Genomic DNA, 16,203 nt, shown 5'->3' with positions numbered 1-16,203 from the left:
CTGCCTTTCCACACATCAACAACATGGCAGCAGCCACACCTGGAGATGGTTCATAGCATGGCTGTTCAGCCATACAACTAAGCACCATGCAAATAATATGAGAGTTGAAAATCATTTGTAATCTTTCCATATAGATTGCTAAATGCTCTAGTCTTTTGTTGACATCATCAACGTTTGTGTCATGAGTAGGTCCAAAGCCTAGCAACCTGCTGAAGATGCTGATATGGCCTCAACGCAAGCTGGATAAGAAGGCTGCTTTTCCGCACATCAACAACTCGACAGCAGCCACACTTGGAGACCCATACGTTTCGTGGTTTTAATCAGGTTTATTTCAGTGGTTCTTTCTCTCGAGATAACAAAGGAAACAATGCTGCAGTCACTTAGTGAAGTAGCTTTGGCACTCCAGGTTTACAACTATGGATGTATCCTTACAGTGCTGAAATATGGGCTTTTTTCTGGGTTGCCAAGTCTACTTTTCACTATATGCCTCCTGTTGAGTTTTGGTTGTCTTTCTCACCTGCCAATTTCATTCTCAAAGTAGAATAAGAAGCTAGTTCTAGTTTCAAAGTGGCCGAGTTGAAGTTATCGGGGTTGTTTTCCATTGGTCCATTTTATCAATTGTTTTAGGTTTTGGTTGTCTTTCTCACCTGCCAATTTCATTCTCAAAGTAGAATAAGAAGCTAGTTCTAGTTTCAAAGTTTCTTGGTCATATTGGCCGAGTTGAAGTTATCGGGATTGTTTTCCATTGGTCCATTTTATCAATTGTTTTAGCCTATCAATTTCTTGTTCCCTGGGTTTTTCTCAGATGCATCTGGGGAAATTTGGAGGGCGTGCTACTTGACGGCATCGGTATGCTCTATCATTCTGTTTATCAAATAGTAATTTAGATGATGTATGAACATAAGTTCAGCATAGTTTGGCCATTGAGGTTTGTCAAATCCTGCCGTAACACAGTTTTCCTCTTTGCTCATTTCAGGGACAAGTAAAATATGCTTTGATGATGACATGGGATGAACATTTTCATCTCGTTTATTCATTGCATTAGTTGCGGTACCCTCAAATAATCAAAGCTGTTGTTCTTGCTATACTTATTGCTGTCGTTGTCATTTATGGCAGATATAATCACAGTCGGTGCCACACAGGGCCAGAAGATGTGAAAAGCAAATGATGCCGTCAAAGAGCTGCACATGCAAAAGACTTGGTCCAGCCACAACTTTAGCAAATCTCCACATGCACGAGACTACATGTCTGGCAAAGGCGAAGCGCAGACTCTCTCTCAACTAATCCCGGCCGAGGTGAGCTTTGAATAAACTACAATAACCAATGTCGTTTATTTCAATCATTGTCATCTGCTCTCTCTTTTCCTCCTCGTGTTTCTTTTTTTTCTTTCCTTCGAGGAAGCAAGTGGGGAGCACTTTTCTTCGAGGATGCCTACCTAACGCCGTCCTCTCCAACCGTTCCGATAAGGGTCTGCTGAGAATCTTACATTGCTTGTAAACCAAGTTGATCTCTGGTAAGCCTCCCTATATATCCCGTCGCAGGAAAGAAACAGTAGGCACAAGAATCAATGGCGTCTTCTTCCGCCTCTTACTGGCTCACAGCTTCCTTGGCCTTCATCCTCACCGTCCAGCTCCTCCTCCTCCGCGAGTCCCAGGCTCAACTGAGCTCCACATTCTACGACAGCTCGTGCCCCAACGTGTCGTCGATCGTGCTCGACCAGGTTCAGCAGGCTCAGAAGTCCGACACTCGGATCCTCGCCAGCCTCACTCGACTCTTCTTCCACGACTGCTTCGTAAACGTAATCCTCCACCTCTGTCTCATGATACTGCGGACTCCGCCAGCCTGAGCATGCCGAGTTTATTGTTTCGTGCTGGTGTGTTGTGGTTGCAGGGTTGTGATGGATCCATTCTGCTGGACAACAGTTCTACCATAGTGACCGAGAAGGACGCCGTTCCAAATAATAACTCTGCGCGGGGGTTCGACGTCGTCGACAACATCAAAGCTGCAGTGGAGAATAGTTGCTCAGGCATCGTCTCCTGCGCCGATATCTTAGCTCTCGCAGCTGAAGTTTCTGTGAACTTGGTAAGATGCCTCGTGTCTCGATCTCCTTTGCGTGCTCTTCATCACAAAAGAAGTTTCAATCTAATCATGCATGCCAAGTTGAACAGCCTGCTCGTATGCCATCGATTAAGAGCAGCGATCTTCCATTGTCAGACAACTGGAAAGGAGAGACAGCACTCTGGTGGACAGTTGGCATGACGTCTCTTTCTATTCTTTGCTACTTGTTTATTTTAATGTATACCAGAACAGTGGAGCAAATAGCGACATCCATGGAGCTTAATCCTATATTTGTATCCTACTAGGATATTCATATGCTCAGATCATCAAAGCTTTGACTTTGACAAGTCAAGCTACATGTGTTTGAGGTTCAAACTTCCTGCAAATGACGTGAACTAATTTTCTTTAGATGCAGTTGATCAAACCCTGCTCTGTTTTGGTAGTTTCTGCTTAGAAATTGATTGACAATCCAAAGTAGATGAGTTGGTTCATTGACGAGTGTGCTTTTTTGTGTTGTTGATTGAATCAGTCAGGAGGACCCAAATGGAGCGTGCTACTGGGAAGGAGGGACGGAACCACCGCCAACATCACCGCTGCAAACAACCTGCCGGGCCCCCGCGACAACCTCACCACGCTGCAACAAAAGTTCAACGATGTCGGCCTCAATGACACCGATCTGGTTGCTTTGTCGGGTGAGATTTCTTCCTTTCAGAAAGCGGAAACTGGAAGCAGCAGTTCATGCTCACTCGCTCCTCCTCCTCCTCCTCTGCAGGCGGTCACACCTTCGGCCGCGCGCAGTGCCGCTCCTTCAGCAACCGGCTCTACAACTTCAGCGACAACAGCACCACCGACCCGTCGCTCAACTCCACCTACTTGACCACCCTACAGAACAACTGCCCGCAGGGAGGAAACGGCAGCACTCTGAATAATCTCGACCTGACCACGCCGGACACCTTCGACAACAAGTACTACACCAACCTGCAGACCAAAGAGGGGCTCTTACAGTCCGACCAGGAGCTCTACGGCACCGGCGCCTCCACCGCCTCCATCGTCGACCAATTCGCGGCCAACCAGACCGTCTTCTTCGAGAGCTTCATCGCGGCGATGATCAACATGGGGAATATTAGTCCGCTGACGGGCAGCAATGGAGAGATCAGGAGCGACTGTAAGAAGGTCAATGGCGCATCCGAGCGGTATACGATCAGGATGGCTGTGAAAGATCTCTCGAGTGCTAAAGCTTGAACGTAGAAGCGTGGGAAGTTGCTTGGGAAAGTGGATCTTTGCTTCGAGTACAAGTGGAGGAAGAAGGACTCTTCCTTCTTCCTCCTCCAGTTTGTAGTGAATCAAGAACTATAATATGCACCATCTACCTGGGATTTCTCACTAGATTTATTTTCGTTTTCAGTCGTTGCTTTTGATTGACTAACTTGTCTCAAAAAGGATCGATTTGGATGCTTTTCATTTGAATAGAATTTTGATGTATTATTATACGAGAACAATTTCATAGATGCAGAACAGCATATTAAGTATCTAATTAGTATATAATCGAATAATTTACGAAATTTTCTTGAATTTATTGTAATCTTAACTCAGGTAATATTCTCTAATTTATTTTAACAAGCTGCCATATGAGCGGGCTAGCGGATCCTCTTACGGAGAACCGCATCCGGTCAAAGCGGGTTTTGATCTCGGGCAATGGTTGAGTTGCAGGCCTTTGATCACTCGGATCCTCTCTTCCCTCCTTGAATCAGAACACGAAACTTCCGCATTGTTCTTGCTGTGTTCCCCTCGAACTCGTTGAACGAGTATACACTGTTTGGTGGGTCGGCCAGGACATGTGAGCGACGTAAGACGGGACAACAAGGGACGGGAGACTGGAGGGCGACAAAAGCGAGGCGGGGGAGACTGGCGGAAGAAGCGAGAGGTAGCCTTTTGTACTTTTTTGTAATAGTTGTTTCCCATCCACGCGCCTCCCATCCGAGCAATCCGCCATTACGTCTTTCTCGGAGAAAGCAGATCAAGCCTCTGCGAATTTTCTTTGATCTTATCAAGGTATAAATCCTAATTTTCTTGTGCGAAATCCAAGTATAAATCTCGCTTTTCTCTCTTTTTGATCGCGTTGGATTCAAGCGTGGGGTTAGGGTTTGCTGGTTGCTGTTCTTGAAACAGGGGAAGACTGGAATTGGGTTTCTCCTGTTGCGCTTGATTTTGATTGATGGGAGGCTTTGAATTTGGGCTAGGGTTTGGGTTTCCCTCTAGTACAGCAACGGGAGGATGAAGGCTGTGGCTGACGATGATGACAGAAGGAACGGGGACAATGAGGTCGGGCGGTAGGATGAGGACGAGGTTGAAGAATTTGATGAGCCGGAGCTCGGGCTTTCTCTGGGCCGCGGGGCATTGAAGGCGGAGTGGATGGACGATGGACGATGGACGATGGACGATAGCAAGAATGGGCCACAACTCATGTTTTATTGAGAGAGAGAGAGAGAGAGAGAGAGAGAGAGAGAGAGTCGCTATGCTTGATAGCTACTTGGGAAGATGAGCTGGTTGGTGCATTAGCGATGCCTCAGGGGAGAGATGTTAGCTTGCGAGATTAGGTTTACATTTGTTGGGTGTGGGAAAGAAGAGAAGAAGAGTTTAAAAAAAAAAAATCTAGTCATGATCAATAATAAAAAAATATATTAAAAAATTGATGTAAAATTAATGATAAATCTCTTCTATATCCATAGCGAAAATTAAAATTTTCACAATGTGAGATCAATTATAAAACATTAAGCTATCCCTACTTAAACATAACTTTCTTGTCAACCCTCTCATATAATTTTTTTAAAAAAATATTTATTTATTTTCTCATCCTCTCTAGAGACTCTCGAGGGCATTCTCTCTAAACACCATATATCATAGAGAAAAATTCAAGAATATTAAAAATATTTCTCAAGATCTAGAAATACATGAGATATTTACATAAGAATCAAATCCTGATTATTAGAGTTTTTTTATTAGGAAAGATATTATTAAGAAAAATAAATCACGATAAGATTATCATGATTCAATCAATATTTTGATATTATATTATCATTATTCTAAATCATAAAATTTGTAATAACATATTATCATGATTCTATCAATAAAGATCATAATCTTGAGGTCTTATAAATCATAAAATGATTTAACGAATATTTTATATTTTTATTATCGATTAAAAAATTATGTAATTATCATATTTTATAATCTCTCTTTGATATATATATATATTTATATATATATATATATGTATATATGTATATATATATATATATATATTTATATTTACTATCAATAAAATTTAACTAGTCATTTCTTTCCTTCATGAGAATTTATTTTCATACGAGAATTTATTTTATAATATAATTTCTTATCCCATTGAGATTGTTAGCTCCAAAAATATCAAAATACTTACTACTACTACTTATATAGCTATAATAGCTACATGTGTCTTGGGATTGCTTGGATTTATATAGTTGAAATCTCTGTCCATTATTAGCCAAATGATTCTTCATGGCTTTGTTATTCATTTTTCTTTTAGTTGAATAATCTTTTTAGGCTTTGATTTTCAGCTCATGTCCCAGTTATCAAATTTAATAGCTTATAACTTTGCATGTTCTTTTGGAAATGTCTCTTTCTGCTACTCTAATTTTACATCCAATCATATTTTATAGATATGATAAGATGATTAATTGGTTCATCATTGTATAGATCCGAATACCAACATACCTATTAGTTCTCAATATGTTTTAGGTGCACCAAGGAATACCACATCATGCAGATTAGTGCATTTTGGTCTGATAAGAGTGCGGTATAACATCTCGAACACCATGTATGATCCTTAACATGTCATCCATGTTTAAGCTAGATGTGCTAATGCAAGAGCAACACGACAATGCATGAAAGGTTAACTGGTATCGGACACAGCAGCTTTTTCGTGTTGGCCGTCATTGACGCATTGAATCAAACACATAGCGGCTTTTCCGTGTGTGGTAGTCGTCTTGCTAATATCCTGCTATGCTACGGCCGTTGATCAATTGTCATTATTTATAGGGGGTGATGTAGAAAAATGCTCCTCAACAGTATTAACTGTCACGGATTTCCCATCCTACGCGGGCCGATGTGCAAACGCACCGTTGTTGTGGGTTTCCAACGCGCCACCTGTCCCGATCGAAACAGAGAACACGTAGTCAGACCGGCAGTACACGCTTGATGCGTTGGGACGTGTCGAGTCGTGTAATAACTCACGCCGTGTTTTCTGATTGGGGCAAGACAGGTGAGCCACGCCCGTGGCGTCTAGTGTCGCTACTGAAATCATGACCCGAGGGGAAGCACCCGAGAGGCGAATGCGTCGCACGCGTGACTTGATTCGCGCCACGTGTGACTGAATCGTGACTTATGAGGTGTTCTTGCTCTTTTTGCCTTGCGTTTTATTACTTCTTTCCTAACTGCTCCACTACGGTGTCGTCCCCCTTTCGCCACCCTTGTTTGCGCTCGACAAGTTCCGTCCGTGCTTGATATCTCCGTCTCCTCCGCTCGATCGGTAGCGTGGTCGAGATCTAGGGTCGCGTTCGGTTCAAGAAATCGGCGGTATGGATGGGGAAACAGGAGAGGAAGGAAGACCCATGGATCTGAGGAACTGGCACCGTGAGCGACGGTGGCGGCCATATCGCGCAGACCTACACAGGGAGGTAGCTCGTCTGAGGGCGCCAGCTTTTGCGCGATACAGAGTCGAAGTCAGAAAGGACGAACTTGACGATCCGAATTGGGAAGCTGAGGCCGATGAGGAAGAATCGACGAGGCCATTTTCTGCCGCGATGGCGACAATAAAGAAGCGAGTCGAATGGAGAAAGAGCAATCCCGCAGGAGATGTTCTCGGGTGGACGCCTTCGAGTCGACAGAGGTTGCGGCGCGCTCCTCCACTGCTGCATCTTTGTTTGATGTCCCTGGTGAAGCACGGTGAAGAAATTGAGTCGCTTGAAGGAATCCCCGACGACTTGAAGCACAAAATCGTATCTCTGCTCTGCAGCAACCGCAAGATGAACAGCCGTATACTTAGAACTTATTTGAATGGATCTACCACAGAAATACACTTGACCGATTGTTCCTGGGCATCGGAGGATGTGATTCAAGATGCGTTCACCAGCTGCAACATCGATCACTTGAGGGTACCTAATTTTCTACTGACTTCATCCTATTTCAAATTTATGTTCATCACCGTCAGTCTTGACAAGTTTAGATTTACTCTTTTTCTGTTTTTCGCTTACTGAAAACCCTAGTATATAGTTGTTGGAAATCTAATTCCTCATAAGCATCTCTTGCTCTGAGCTAATCTTTCTGTAATATGCATTAATTTGTGTGCTAGAAATCACCTGCTAATTTCAGTTTGTATATGCTGAATGAGAAGAGCTATATCAGAATTGGTTTTGTAATAACTATTATGTGCTTGTCATTGTGCATTCTCTTTATCTTCTGGCAATACTTGGATGCTCAAACATAATTCTGTATTTTTCTTCTTGCCAATCCAGCTGGTGCAGCTTGACCTAAGTGGGAGATGCATGCCTGATTATGTGCTGCATACTATATTTGCTAAATCACAATATAGTTTTCCATCACTTGTGACACTATCTCTGAAGGGTGCATATCGTCTTACGGACAATGTGCTAAGTGTCCTCGCTTCTTCTGCACCTTCCTTGAAGTCTATTAATCTGGGCAAGTGTTCCCTTATCACTTCTTGTGGGATCATAAGTTTAGCTGAAAAGCTAAACTTAACAGAATTGTACATAGACAACTGCCAGAAGATTGATGTGATGCAGATTCTGCCAGCATTGGAGAGTATGGAACATCTCAAAGTGCTCTCAGTTGCAGGTGCATCAACTGTCTGTGACACTTTTATCTCGAGACTGATGCATGCATGTGGCTACAACATGAGGGAGCTCGTCGTTGCTGATTGTCAGTAAGTCATCTTACTAGGCCATATGATGTATGTACCGTGCATTCTGAAATGGCTTCTGGCATTAATATGTCCTGGACTCAGTGCATGTAGATTGCATTTGCTTCGAGGGAGAAAATTTTGATGTTTTATTTATCATTGATGTGAACATGTGACACTTATTGATAACCCCCAATAATAACCATAGAAAGAGAAAAAGGAATAAACAAGTTCATGACTTATATATTTTTTATTTCTAAACAAGTTTTTAGAAAACATGAATCTGCCATGCCTGAACGTTTGGCATGCGCTTCTTTTCTCTGCATGCAGGAAACTTACTACTAAATCTGTGAGAGCCATTGGGGCAAATTGTCCTAATTTACGTCTCCTGGATCTTCAGAGGCTAAATCAGTTGAATGATCTTGCATTGAAGTATCTTGCTAATGGTTGTAGATCAATGACAACTCTCAAACTTCGCCAGAACCAGTTCAGGTTGCTGAGTTATTTCTTGTTTAACCTTTTCTTGGATGGCATTAGCTTTAAAAAGTTTAATTTGTGGAAATTGATTGCCTATTTAGTGATTACGAAGAATTATATTCCTCAGCAGAAAGAACTGGTTCACTGATCATAGGAAGATGTTTTGATCTATGTGCTCTGTCTGAATCTGACTAATTATCTTTAGTTTGCTTGTCCTCTTTTACTGATTAAACTATTCGAGGTTCAAGCTCTTTAAACATAGATAATAGTTTCCATTATAACTATATATATTTGGTAAAATGTGAAGTGACTTTTGGTAGCTATATCCTTTTAGATTTATGACAGAATGCTTTTAATGCATTATTTATGAAATGTAGTAGTCAACCAAAAAAATGTAACTATCAGATAATTTGTAGGCAGTGCTCAATGCTCTCTCTCTCTCTCTCTCTCTCTCTCTCTCTTTTGAAGATATGACATTCAAATGGACCACAGGGCTACATCCGTGAATGCATGATCAAAAGGCAAACAGAGTCCTAGTAGCTATATTTTCTTATACTTTCATCTGAAAATCTGTGTTTATCTAGAGGAAACAAATTTCACTTGATCAACTTTTTGTCTTCATTGTCAAGTGAGAAAAAATTAGGCATTTAGTTGAACCAGTAGATGCTGTTGTCCATTCAAAAAATTTCTGTAGTTAATGGGTTATTCTACTATGAACTTGGAAGGCATGAAATGATTTATAATGTCGGTATTCGGATCTGTTCTTTGACTCTATGCTACTTATGGTATTTTAAATATAACTAAAGGGCTTGGCTCACAAATATGTTTGTTGGGTTGCTTCCTGGTTGTTATATTACTCTTTAAGTTGTCATCATCATAATTTTATTTTGCTGGTTTTGCACTTTCATGGTAAAGTAAGCTTAGATTAATTGTTTCTACCTAATTAGGTAGAATTCCATATCTTTGCATTTTCAGCCAGTCTTTATGGGTTCATTGTGAAAATGTCTCAAAATTCTATCATCAGAAAGTATTTGCAATTAATCCATTCATTACTCAGTGGTCAACACACAATACAATGTATTTCTTTTTATTTGGATTGAGACACAAGTCCCATTGGCTAGGATGCCCGCCAATTCTGTCTTCCTTCTCTCATCAAACCAAAGATACCAGATTTTTAATCTGCATATTTTTGAAAATATAATATTCTATTTTTATTGTTTCATTATAATAATATATTTTCTCTTTCTTGGCCATGTTAGTTTGTTGATCATTTAAAGACATCTATAAAGTGACATTTATTTGATGTTGGTACATCATATCATGCCCTTGACATCCTCTTTATCCAAAAATTCGTCTTCACTTGTTTTATATCTTATTTTGCCATAAGAATGCTTATTTGAAAGTAACAATTTTTTCCATGGTATTTCAATTCTGTAGATAGTGTAATCTAAATTCTGTCTTTCTTCCTCTACTTTCCATAATTGTATTAGAAGTTTGCATAACCGCTCTGATCTTGCTTCTTAGTTATGTAGTTATTCATATGTTTCTGCATGCAAAATGTGGAGCTCCAGTGTGTTTAATATTGCACTTCGGAACCTAATTTTAGTTCCAAATTCAGTGATGAAGCTATTGCTGCTTTCTTGGAAGCATCTGGAGGTTCATTAATTGAACTTTCACTCAACAACATTGCAAAGGTATATCTGAGCATCTGATCTTATTAAGACTATATTCATTTCTTCATGGAATTGCCTTTCCTCTGATTCAGGTTCTGTTGATTTTTGCTTTTAATCGGTACAACAGGTTGAACATCAGACTGCTATTGCAGTTGCTCACGGGTGCCATTCAAATTTGCAAAATTTGGATCTCTCCTTTTGCCGCCGGTTGACCGATGAGGCACTCGGCTTTATTGTTGATAATTGTTCCCATCTAAGTATCCTCAAACTCTTTGGTTGCTCACAGGTAATATGTTGTTTTGGAACCATTTTCAATTAGGCAACGCAACCTGTCTTTAGGGAGGCGCACAATATTAGTATCCTCAAACTCTTTGGTTGCACCCAGGTAATATGTTGTTTTGGAACCATTATCCATTAGGCAACACAGCCTGTCTTGAGGAGGTGCACAATATTCTGGTTCTCGCGATAGCATCTGCTCATGCTTAGTGTCTTCCAAATCCCACCATGTGTTGCTTGGTTATTAGATGCATCTATGTGTTAGTTTCCGTTGGTTCTCATGATAGTATCTGCTCCTGCTTAATGTCTTCCAAATCCCACCATGTGTTGCTTGGTTATTAGATGCATCTGTGTTAGTTTCCATTGGTTCTCATGATAGTATCTGCTCATGCTTAGTGTCTTCCAAGTCCCACCATGTGTTGCTTGGTTATTAGATGCATCTATGTGTTAGTTTCCGTGTTTCCTTCATACCAAGCAGCATTACTGGATCATGGAATGCCAGAAACTGATAAATTTCAGAGCTACAATTTTATTTCTCGTCCTGCAAGCATAATTGAAATTATGTTGATTTGAATTGAACTTGTAGTAGAAATCACTTAGGAAATAATTGTTATATTGAAATATTTCCGATACCAATAACCAGCCATAGGTGACCGATTCCTGAAATCCTAAACATGAAGACCTATTTAGCACTTATTGGGAAAAGAAAGGATAACAAATAGTAGAGGACTTAATACTTTTTAGTTGTTTGCCCTACTAGGTAGTATTCTTGAAGTCACACATCCACTACCATTATCTTTTCATTCTCATAGTTCTGAGAATGAAAAGATAATGATTATTAAATTTTACATGCAAATAATTATCAAACAGAATTGATTGTTGCACTGCAGGTCACAGAGCAATTCCTCAAGGGCCACTCAAATTCTCAAGTCAGAATAATTGGATTGACAGGTTCAATTTTGGATGAAATGGAGATGTCCAAAGTTTAGATCAAGATGCTCTGTAGCAGCACAATGAAAAAATTCCTACCGGTAAATGTGTAGATAAAAAGGGCCAAACCCTTTTACTTGTGCATGTAGATCATGCAACAATGGGTTTGCTACGGCTATAACTCTTGTATTGCATGCACTCCACTGGAGACCGCTGAATTAAAGATTTGAACCGATTTTGGATCTCAATTTTCTGTTCTTAAGCATTGGTTAGCTGTCCTCCAGTTCTAATTTAATTTCCTTATCTGAAGCACAACTGTCATCTATCATCCATCCCCTATTGTTGAATTGAGGTTTACAAAAGACTCAGATTTATTTGGTGAAACAGATGAGGGTGATGAAATGTAATCAGGACTTTGCTGATGACTCATCTAACTTAAGTCTTGAGGACATCTAACTTGCCTTTTTCTTTTGCTGGATTCTTTCTCATGTCTCATTAAGTTCTTATGGCGTCTAACATTATCGCGGTACCCAAGAATAAAACTGTTACGAACTAATGGTCTTTGTAACCGACACGTCGTCGAATTATAACGTCGATTGCAGGTTGTAATGGCCGTTTCAAAGTAACAGTCGCTTTTTCTAAGCGTTATGTTAATATTGTGATCGGAAGTTCGGAAGGGGTGAAAGAGATGGAAAGAGACGGCGGAGGCGGCGGGAGAGAGGAGGTGGAGGTGGAGGCGGCGGCGGAGCCACGGGATGCGCGGGTTGTGAAGGAGCTTCTCCGATCGATGGGGCTGGGGGATGGGGATTACGAGCCACGGGTGGTGCACCAGTTCCTGGAGCTCGCCTACCGCTACGTGGTGGACGTCCTCTCCGACGCCCAGATCTACTCCGACCACGCCTCCAAGACCGCCATTGACCCCGACGACGTCGGCCTCGCCATCCAGTCGAAGGTCAACTTCTCCTTCTCCCAGCCACCGCCCCGCGAGGTACGGCCTTCCTTCCTCCTCCCAGAACACCTAACCCTAACCGTAACCCCAGGCCACATCACGATTCCAGCTCAATTCTTCGCTCTTTCGGTGATTGGAACATTTTCTGGCTTATTCGACGCCTTCGTCGTGTTAGATGTTTCATCTTCTGGTGTCGGATCGTCTGGCCTATCTTAGTTGTTCCTTTTTAGGTTTCTCTTCTTGTTTTTATGAGTAAATTGATTCAAGATAGTAACTTTAATATGCAAGCAGCGATTTAGCTCGGAGACATCCTTCACACGTTGAAATTAGTTGATCAGAGAAAGGTTTCTATGTCATCAATTATGTTTGCATCTCCTCAATCAGGTTTTCTTGGTTGATGAACATCCACTTCTTCTTGTTAAAGAACATGCATCATATATAAAGTAGATTCAGAAAACTGCACGTTGGAACCCCGAATTATCTCTGTCAAGTTCTAACTCCAACATTCTCAAAATGAAACCTTTAAAAATGAGGTGCAGATTAACTGAAAGAGGAGTTCAGCACATTTTAAATAATTCTACGTTATCACATTTTAGGTGTCGCTGTAATTGGATACGTCCAATGTGTGATTTGAAATCTTGTCTAAAGAGATGATCAAAGCTTTGGTATTTGGTATTTTGGATTCTCGAGTCCTAAGACAAATGAGATCTTTGTAATGCAGATCTAGTATGTCACTGAATATGAACCTACCAGGAGCTTCCACCAGCCTCCATGCTTTGTCTTTTGTTTGACCTTGCTTCATTGAGATGCAAAATAGGCCAGAGGCAAATGGTGATTAGATACCATTTATAATGACCCTGGACCTTAATCCAATGTATATAAGGTTCATCAGTCATACAAGCAACTAAACTTATCCCTTTGTGCATCTTGTATGGGGTATATGTTCATGCAGGTATTAACATTCAACAATTCTAGAAGTTAGAATACATTTTCCAACTTAGACTTAGCATCTGCAGAGAATGCAATTTTTTAGCAATCAGAAAGCTTTTAGCATCTGCGGATAATACGATTTTTAGCAATCTTAGACTTCAAGAATAGCTATTATCATTACGATCACTTTCCCAATTGTCCCTTTTGAATCTTTTTATCTTTTCATGAAGAGTCACACTAGTAATGGTCTCCTCTCGTGGATCCTTCCAGAAACTCAATGCTTCTCTATCTGCCCAACTAATTCATGAAAAATTTCTCAATCTTAAATGCAAAGTTATATCTTGAAGGACAAAAATAGCTATCTATATTGTAGTGACATCTGGATGTAGTTCTTACCAGACAAGTCATTATTCCATTTCAAAGTACGGTTATTTTTTTGTGTATTTTGAATTCTGACTACCACTTTTATTACTTTTCTGATGGTTGTGAAGGCAAAATGCATGTAAGATCAAAATCTCTTCCCTGAAGTTTGCAATAGGATGCGACGATTCGTGAAATATTCGCAGTGTGTTGTCAGGGTCATGATTGCTGTTATAGGTTGAAGCACAAATAAGAAACCATCGAATCACACTTGTGTTTCCTCGAATTTTAGGGCATAGTTCCTGCCTTATGTGCTATGACTTTGCATTTTCAGGTGTTGCTTGAACTGGCAAGGAGCAGAAACAAGACCCCCCTGCCCAAGTCAATCGCACCTCCCGGGAGCATACCCTTGCCACCAGAGCAGGACACTCTGATCAGCCCCAATTACCAGCTACTGATACCAAGAAAGCATCCTCCTCAGGTTGAAGAAACAGAGGAGGACGTCGACGGTTCCAACACAAACCCTATCGCGACCACTAATTTGCCGCAAGAGCCAAGGATCGGTACCGACCAACAACCCCAGCAGCAAAGCCCACAGAGGGTGGCTTTCCCTCTTTCTTCCACGACAGAACGACCGAGGTGACAGTACGTGAACCGAGAGCGAGGTACATGCGAGTTTATTCAAAAAGACGATATCTAATCCTTGTGTAATGAAACTGTGATTTGATTCAGTCTTTAAATTTATGGTCATTTTGTATCTTTGGTTGTCAGGTTATGCTATGTCAATGAGTTACTACTACCATGGAGCCCGCATTATGAACACACCGTAAGCTTTCTTTGGTAAACAGTAGAACAAATAGTACACCAATTATACCTTATACAGACATTTGGAATAATAGTATATTGACCACTCCTTATATATGTCTCAGTAATCGAACCCTTTGTGGCGTCCAGGTCCGAGTCTGTTCCACATCAATCTGCATCACTTCCATTCAAGAATTAAGACAGGTTTGCATGCCTGTCTGCAAGCGAAGGCAGTCTTGCCCACATCTTGTGACCAATAATGATGAAGCGGCAGCGTGTGGTTATGTATCGAACATGTGGTTTGCAGACACAGCACAGCAGCATGAAGTATTATTGATCGTGTGCTGATGGAAGGAGAGATGAGAGAGAAGGGAGTGTATGGGTTCCAGCTGAAGGGAAAAGGATCGAGAGAAGTAATAATCTCTACCAGTGATCGTTACATGTATATACGGCAACAGTATAAAAAAAAAGTGTTGCTGAGCCGCTTCTTCATCTTCCTCCTCAGAGTCAGAAGCTCCAGAGAGAAGGGAATTCATCGAACACCTCACTCCAGTCGTGTCGGTCGACGCCGACGACATCATGCTCTTGCGGCGGTGGCTCGGCCTCCGCGGAAAACCCAAAGAAGAAATCCTCGTAGAGCGAAGGGAAGTCCGCGCTACTATCCATGGCCATGAAACTGATGATCGACTCATCGAGCCCATGGTTCTCCGTCGCCCCCGACGCCGACGCAGCAACCGAGGACTCCGCTGGCGGCTCATTGGCGTGCCGCGCGGCCGCGGCCTGGATCTGGTCGAGGGAAAGCGCCGCGGTGTGAGCGTCGGGGGGGAGATGGTGGGGGAAGTTGAGGCGGGCGGCGGGGCCGCGGAGGAAGAAGGCGGCGGCGTCGAAGGCCCGGGCCGCCTTCTCGGGGGCGTCGTAGGAGCCGAGCCAGATCCTCTCCCGGCTCCGCGGCAGCCGGATCTCCGAAACCCATTTCCCCCACCGCCGCTTCCGCACCCCCAAGTACCTGCCCTCCTCCTGCGCCGCCTTACCGCCACTGGGCTTCATGCTCGTGTGCTCTACTCCTTCGCTCGAGAGGTGGAGTATTTAAGAGACGCATGCGGGAGGGAGGCAACCGCGTGGACCAGCGAGGCCGCGGAGGGCGGGGTGGAGGCGTAGATTGCAGACAGTAATACTTGTCGGACCTGCCTTCTGCCCCGCGTTTGATGGTGACGTCAGTCCAACGTATCCGTCCAATAACATTGGAAGTTGGACTCTTCTTCTTCTCGGATGTACGAGTTATATTTTCGTGAGAAATTCCTCCTCTTTTTTTTTTCTTAACTTATCCTCAATTTTTTTTCTCTTATTTTCATCTCAGATCCTAAATATTTTTCTAATAATTTCTGTCCACGGGATCACTACGTAGGGTGTATTGATCAAACTTACATATTTTAATAACTTCAACTTGTGAAATGAATTAGACAATATAAGAATTTAACAACTCAGTTATGTTTTCAATAATAATGATCGACCATGCTACTAGGTGTCACAAGTGGTTGTTGATGAAAACGGAGGACGAGGATAACATAGATGTCGATACTCTATATTTACATTGACATCGATAAAGATGCGGATCGATCCTTTCATCACTTTGCATATGCATTTGCACTAATATCGATGTAAATGTCGAGTGATCCTTTCGTCGCTTTGCATCTACATCGGTGCTGATGCAGACGTAGAGCGTTGACATCTACATTGTCTTCTTTCTCCTCTCTCTTTGCCTCAGCTCTCATTATCGATCTTCCTTCTCA

The 16,203-nt window shown here is 42.0% G+C and overlaps 4 protein-coding genes across 7 annotated transcripts; 3 read left to right on the top strand and 1 right to left on the bottom strand.

The window, feature by feature from the left end:
• The first annotated feature begins 1,420 nt into the window (after positions 1-1,420).
• Positions 1,421-3,462, top strand: LOC135596207 (peroxidase A2-like). Its single transcript, XM_065088203.1, has 5 exons — positions 1,421-1,468; positions 1,542-1,798; positions 1,891-2,082; positions 2,588-2,750; positions 2,831-3,462. The coding sequence occupies exons 2-5, from the start codon at positions 1,568-1,570 to the stop codon at positions 3,298-3,300; spliced, it is 1,056 nt and encodes a 351-aa protein (XP_064944275.1). The 5' UTR covers positions 1,421-1,468; positions 1,542-1,567; the 3' UTR covers positions 3,301-3,462.
• Positions 3,463-6,518: 3,056 nt separating this feature from the next.
• LOC103969241 (uncharacterized) lies at positions 6,519-11,618 on the top strand. Of its 3 annotated transcripts, none has more exons than XM_009382727.3 (6): positions 6,520-7,250; positions 7,611-8,038; positions 8,345-8,506; positions 10,110-10,185; positions 10,292-10,450; positions 11,331-11,618. In XM_009382727.3, exons 1-6 carry the CDS (start codon positions 6,675-6,677, stop codon positions 11,427-11,429), a joined length of 1,500 nt encoding a protein of 499 aa, XP_009381002.2. In that variant the 5' UTR covers positions 6,520-6,674; the 3' UTR covers positions 11,430-11,618. The 3 variants fall into 3 exon arrangements, with proteins under 3 accessions (XP_064944272.1, XP_009381002.2, XP_064944270.1); XM_065088198.1 differs by having other exon boundaries at positions 11,311-11,618; XM_065088200.1 differs by lacking the exon at positions 8,345-8,506 and having other exon boundaries at positions 6,519-7,250.
• A 140-nt stretch (positions 11,619-11,758) lies between these two features.
• On the top strand, positions 11,759-14,814 carry LOC103969925 (transcription initiation factor TFIID subunit 9). Of its 2 annotated transcripts, none has more exons than XM_065088201.1 (4): positions 11,759-12,358; positions 13,944-14,274; positions 14,381-14,435; positions 14,564-14,814. In XM_065088201.1, the coding sequence occupies exons 1-2, from the start codon at positions 12,059-12,061 to the stop codon at positions 14,250-14,252; spliced, it is 609 nt and encodes a 202-aa protein (XP_064944273.1). In that variant the 5' UTR covers positions 11,759-12,058; the 3' UTR covers positions 14,253-14,274; positions 14,381-14,435; positions 14,564-14,814. The 2 variants fall into 2 exon arrangements, with proteins under 2 accessions (XP_064944273.1, XP_064944274.1); XM_065088202.1 differs by having other exon boundaries at positions 14,539-14,814.
• LOC103969924 (ethylene-responsive transcription factor ERF018-like) lies at positions 14,774-15,466 on the bottom strand. The gene has a single exon (XM_009383558.3). It carries the CDS (start codon positions 15,458-15,460, stop codon positions 14,921-14,923), a length of 540 nt encoding a protein of 179 aa, XP_009381833.2. The 5' UTR covers positions 15,461-15,466; the 3' UTR covers positions 14,774-14,920.
• Positions 15,467-16,203: the final 737 nt, after the last annotated feature.

The sequence above is a fragment of the Musa acuminata genome, chromosome BXJ1-10 (assembly GCF_036884655.1).
Source record: "Musa acuminata AAA Group cultivar baxijiao chromosome BXJ1-10, Cavendish_Baxijiao_AAA, whole genome shotgun sequence".
NCBI classification, from domain to species: Eukaryota; Viridiplantae; Streptophyta; class Magnoliopsida; order Zingiberales; family Musaceae; genus Musa; species Musa acuminata.
The sequence above is the reverse complement of the archived record's forward strand: the minus strand, read 5'-3'. Positions and strand labels throughout refer to the sequence as shown.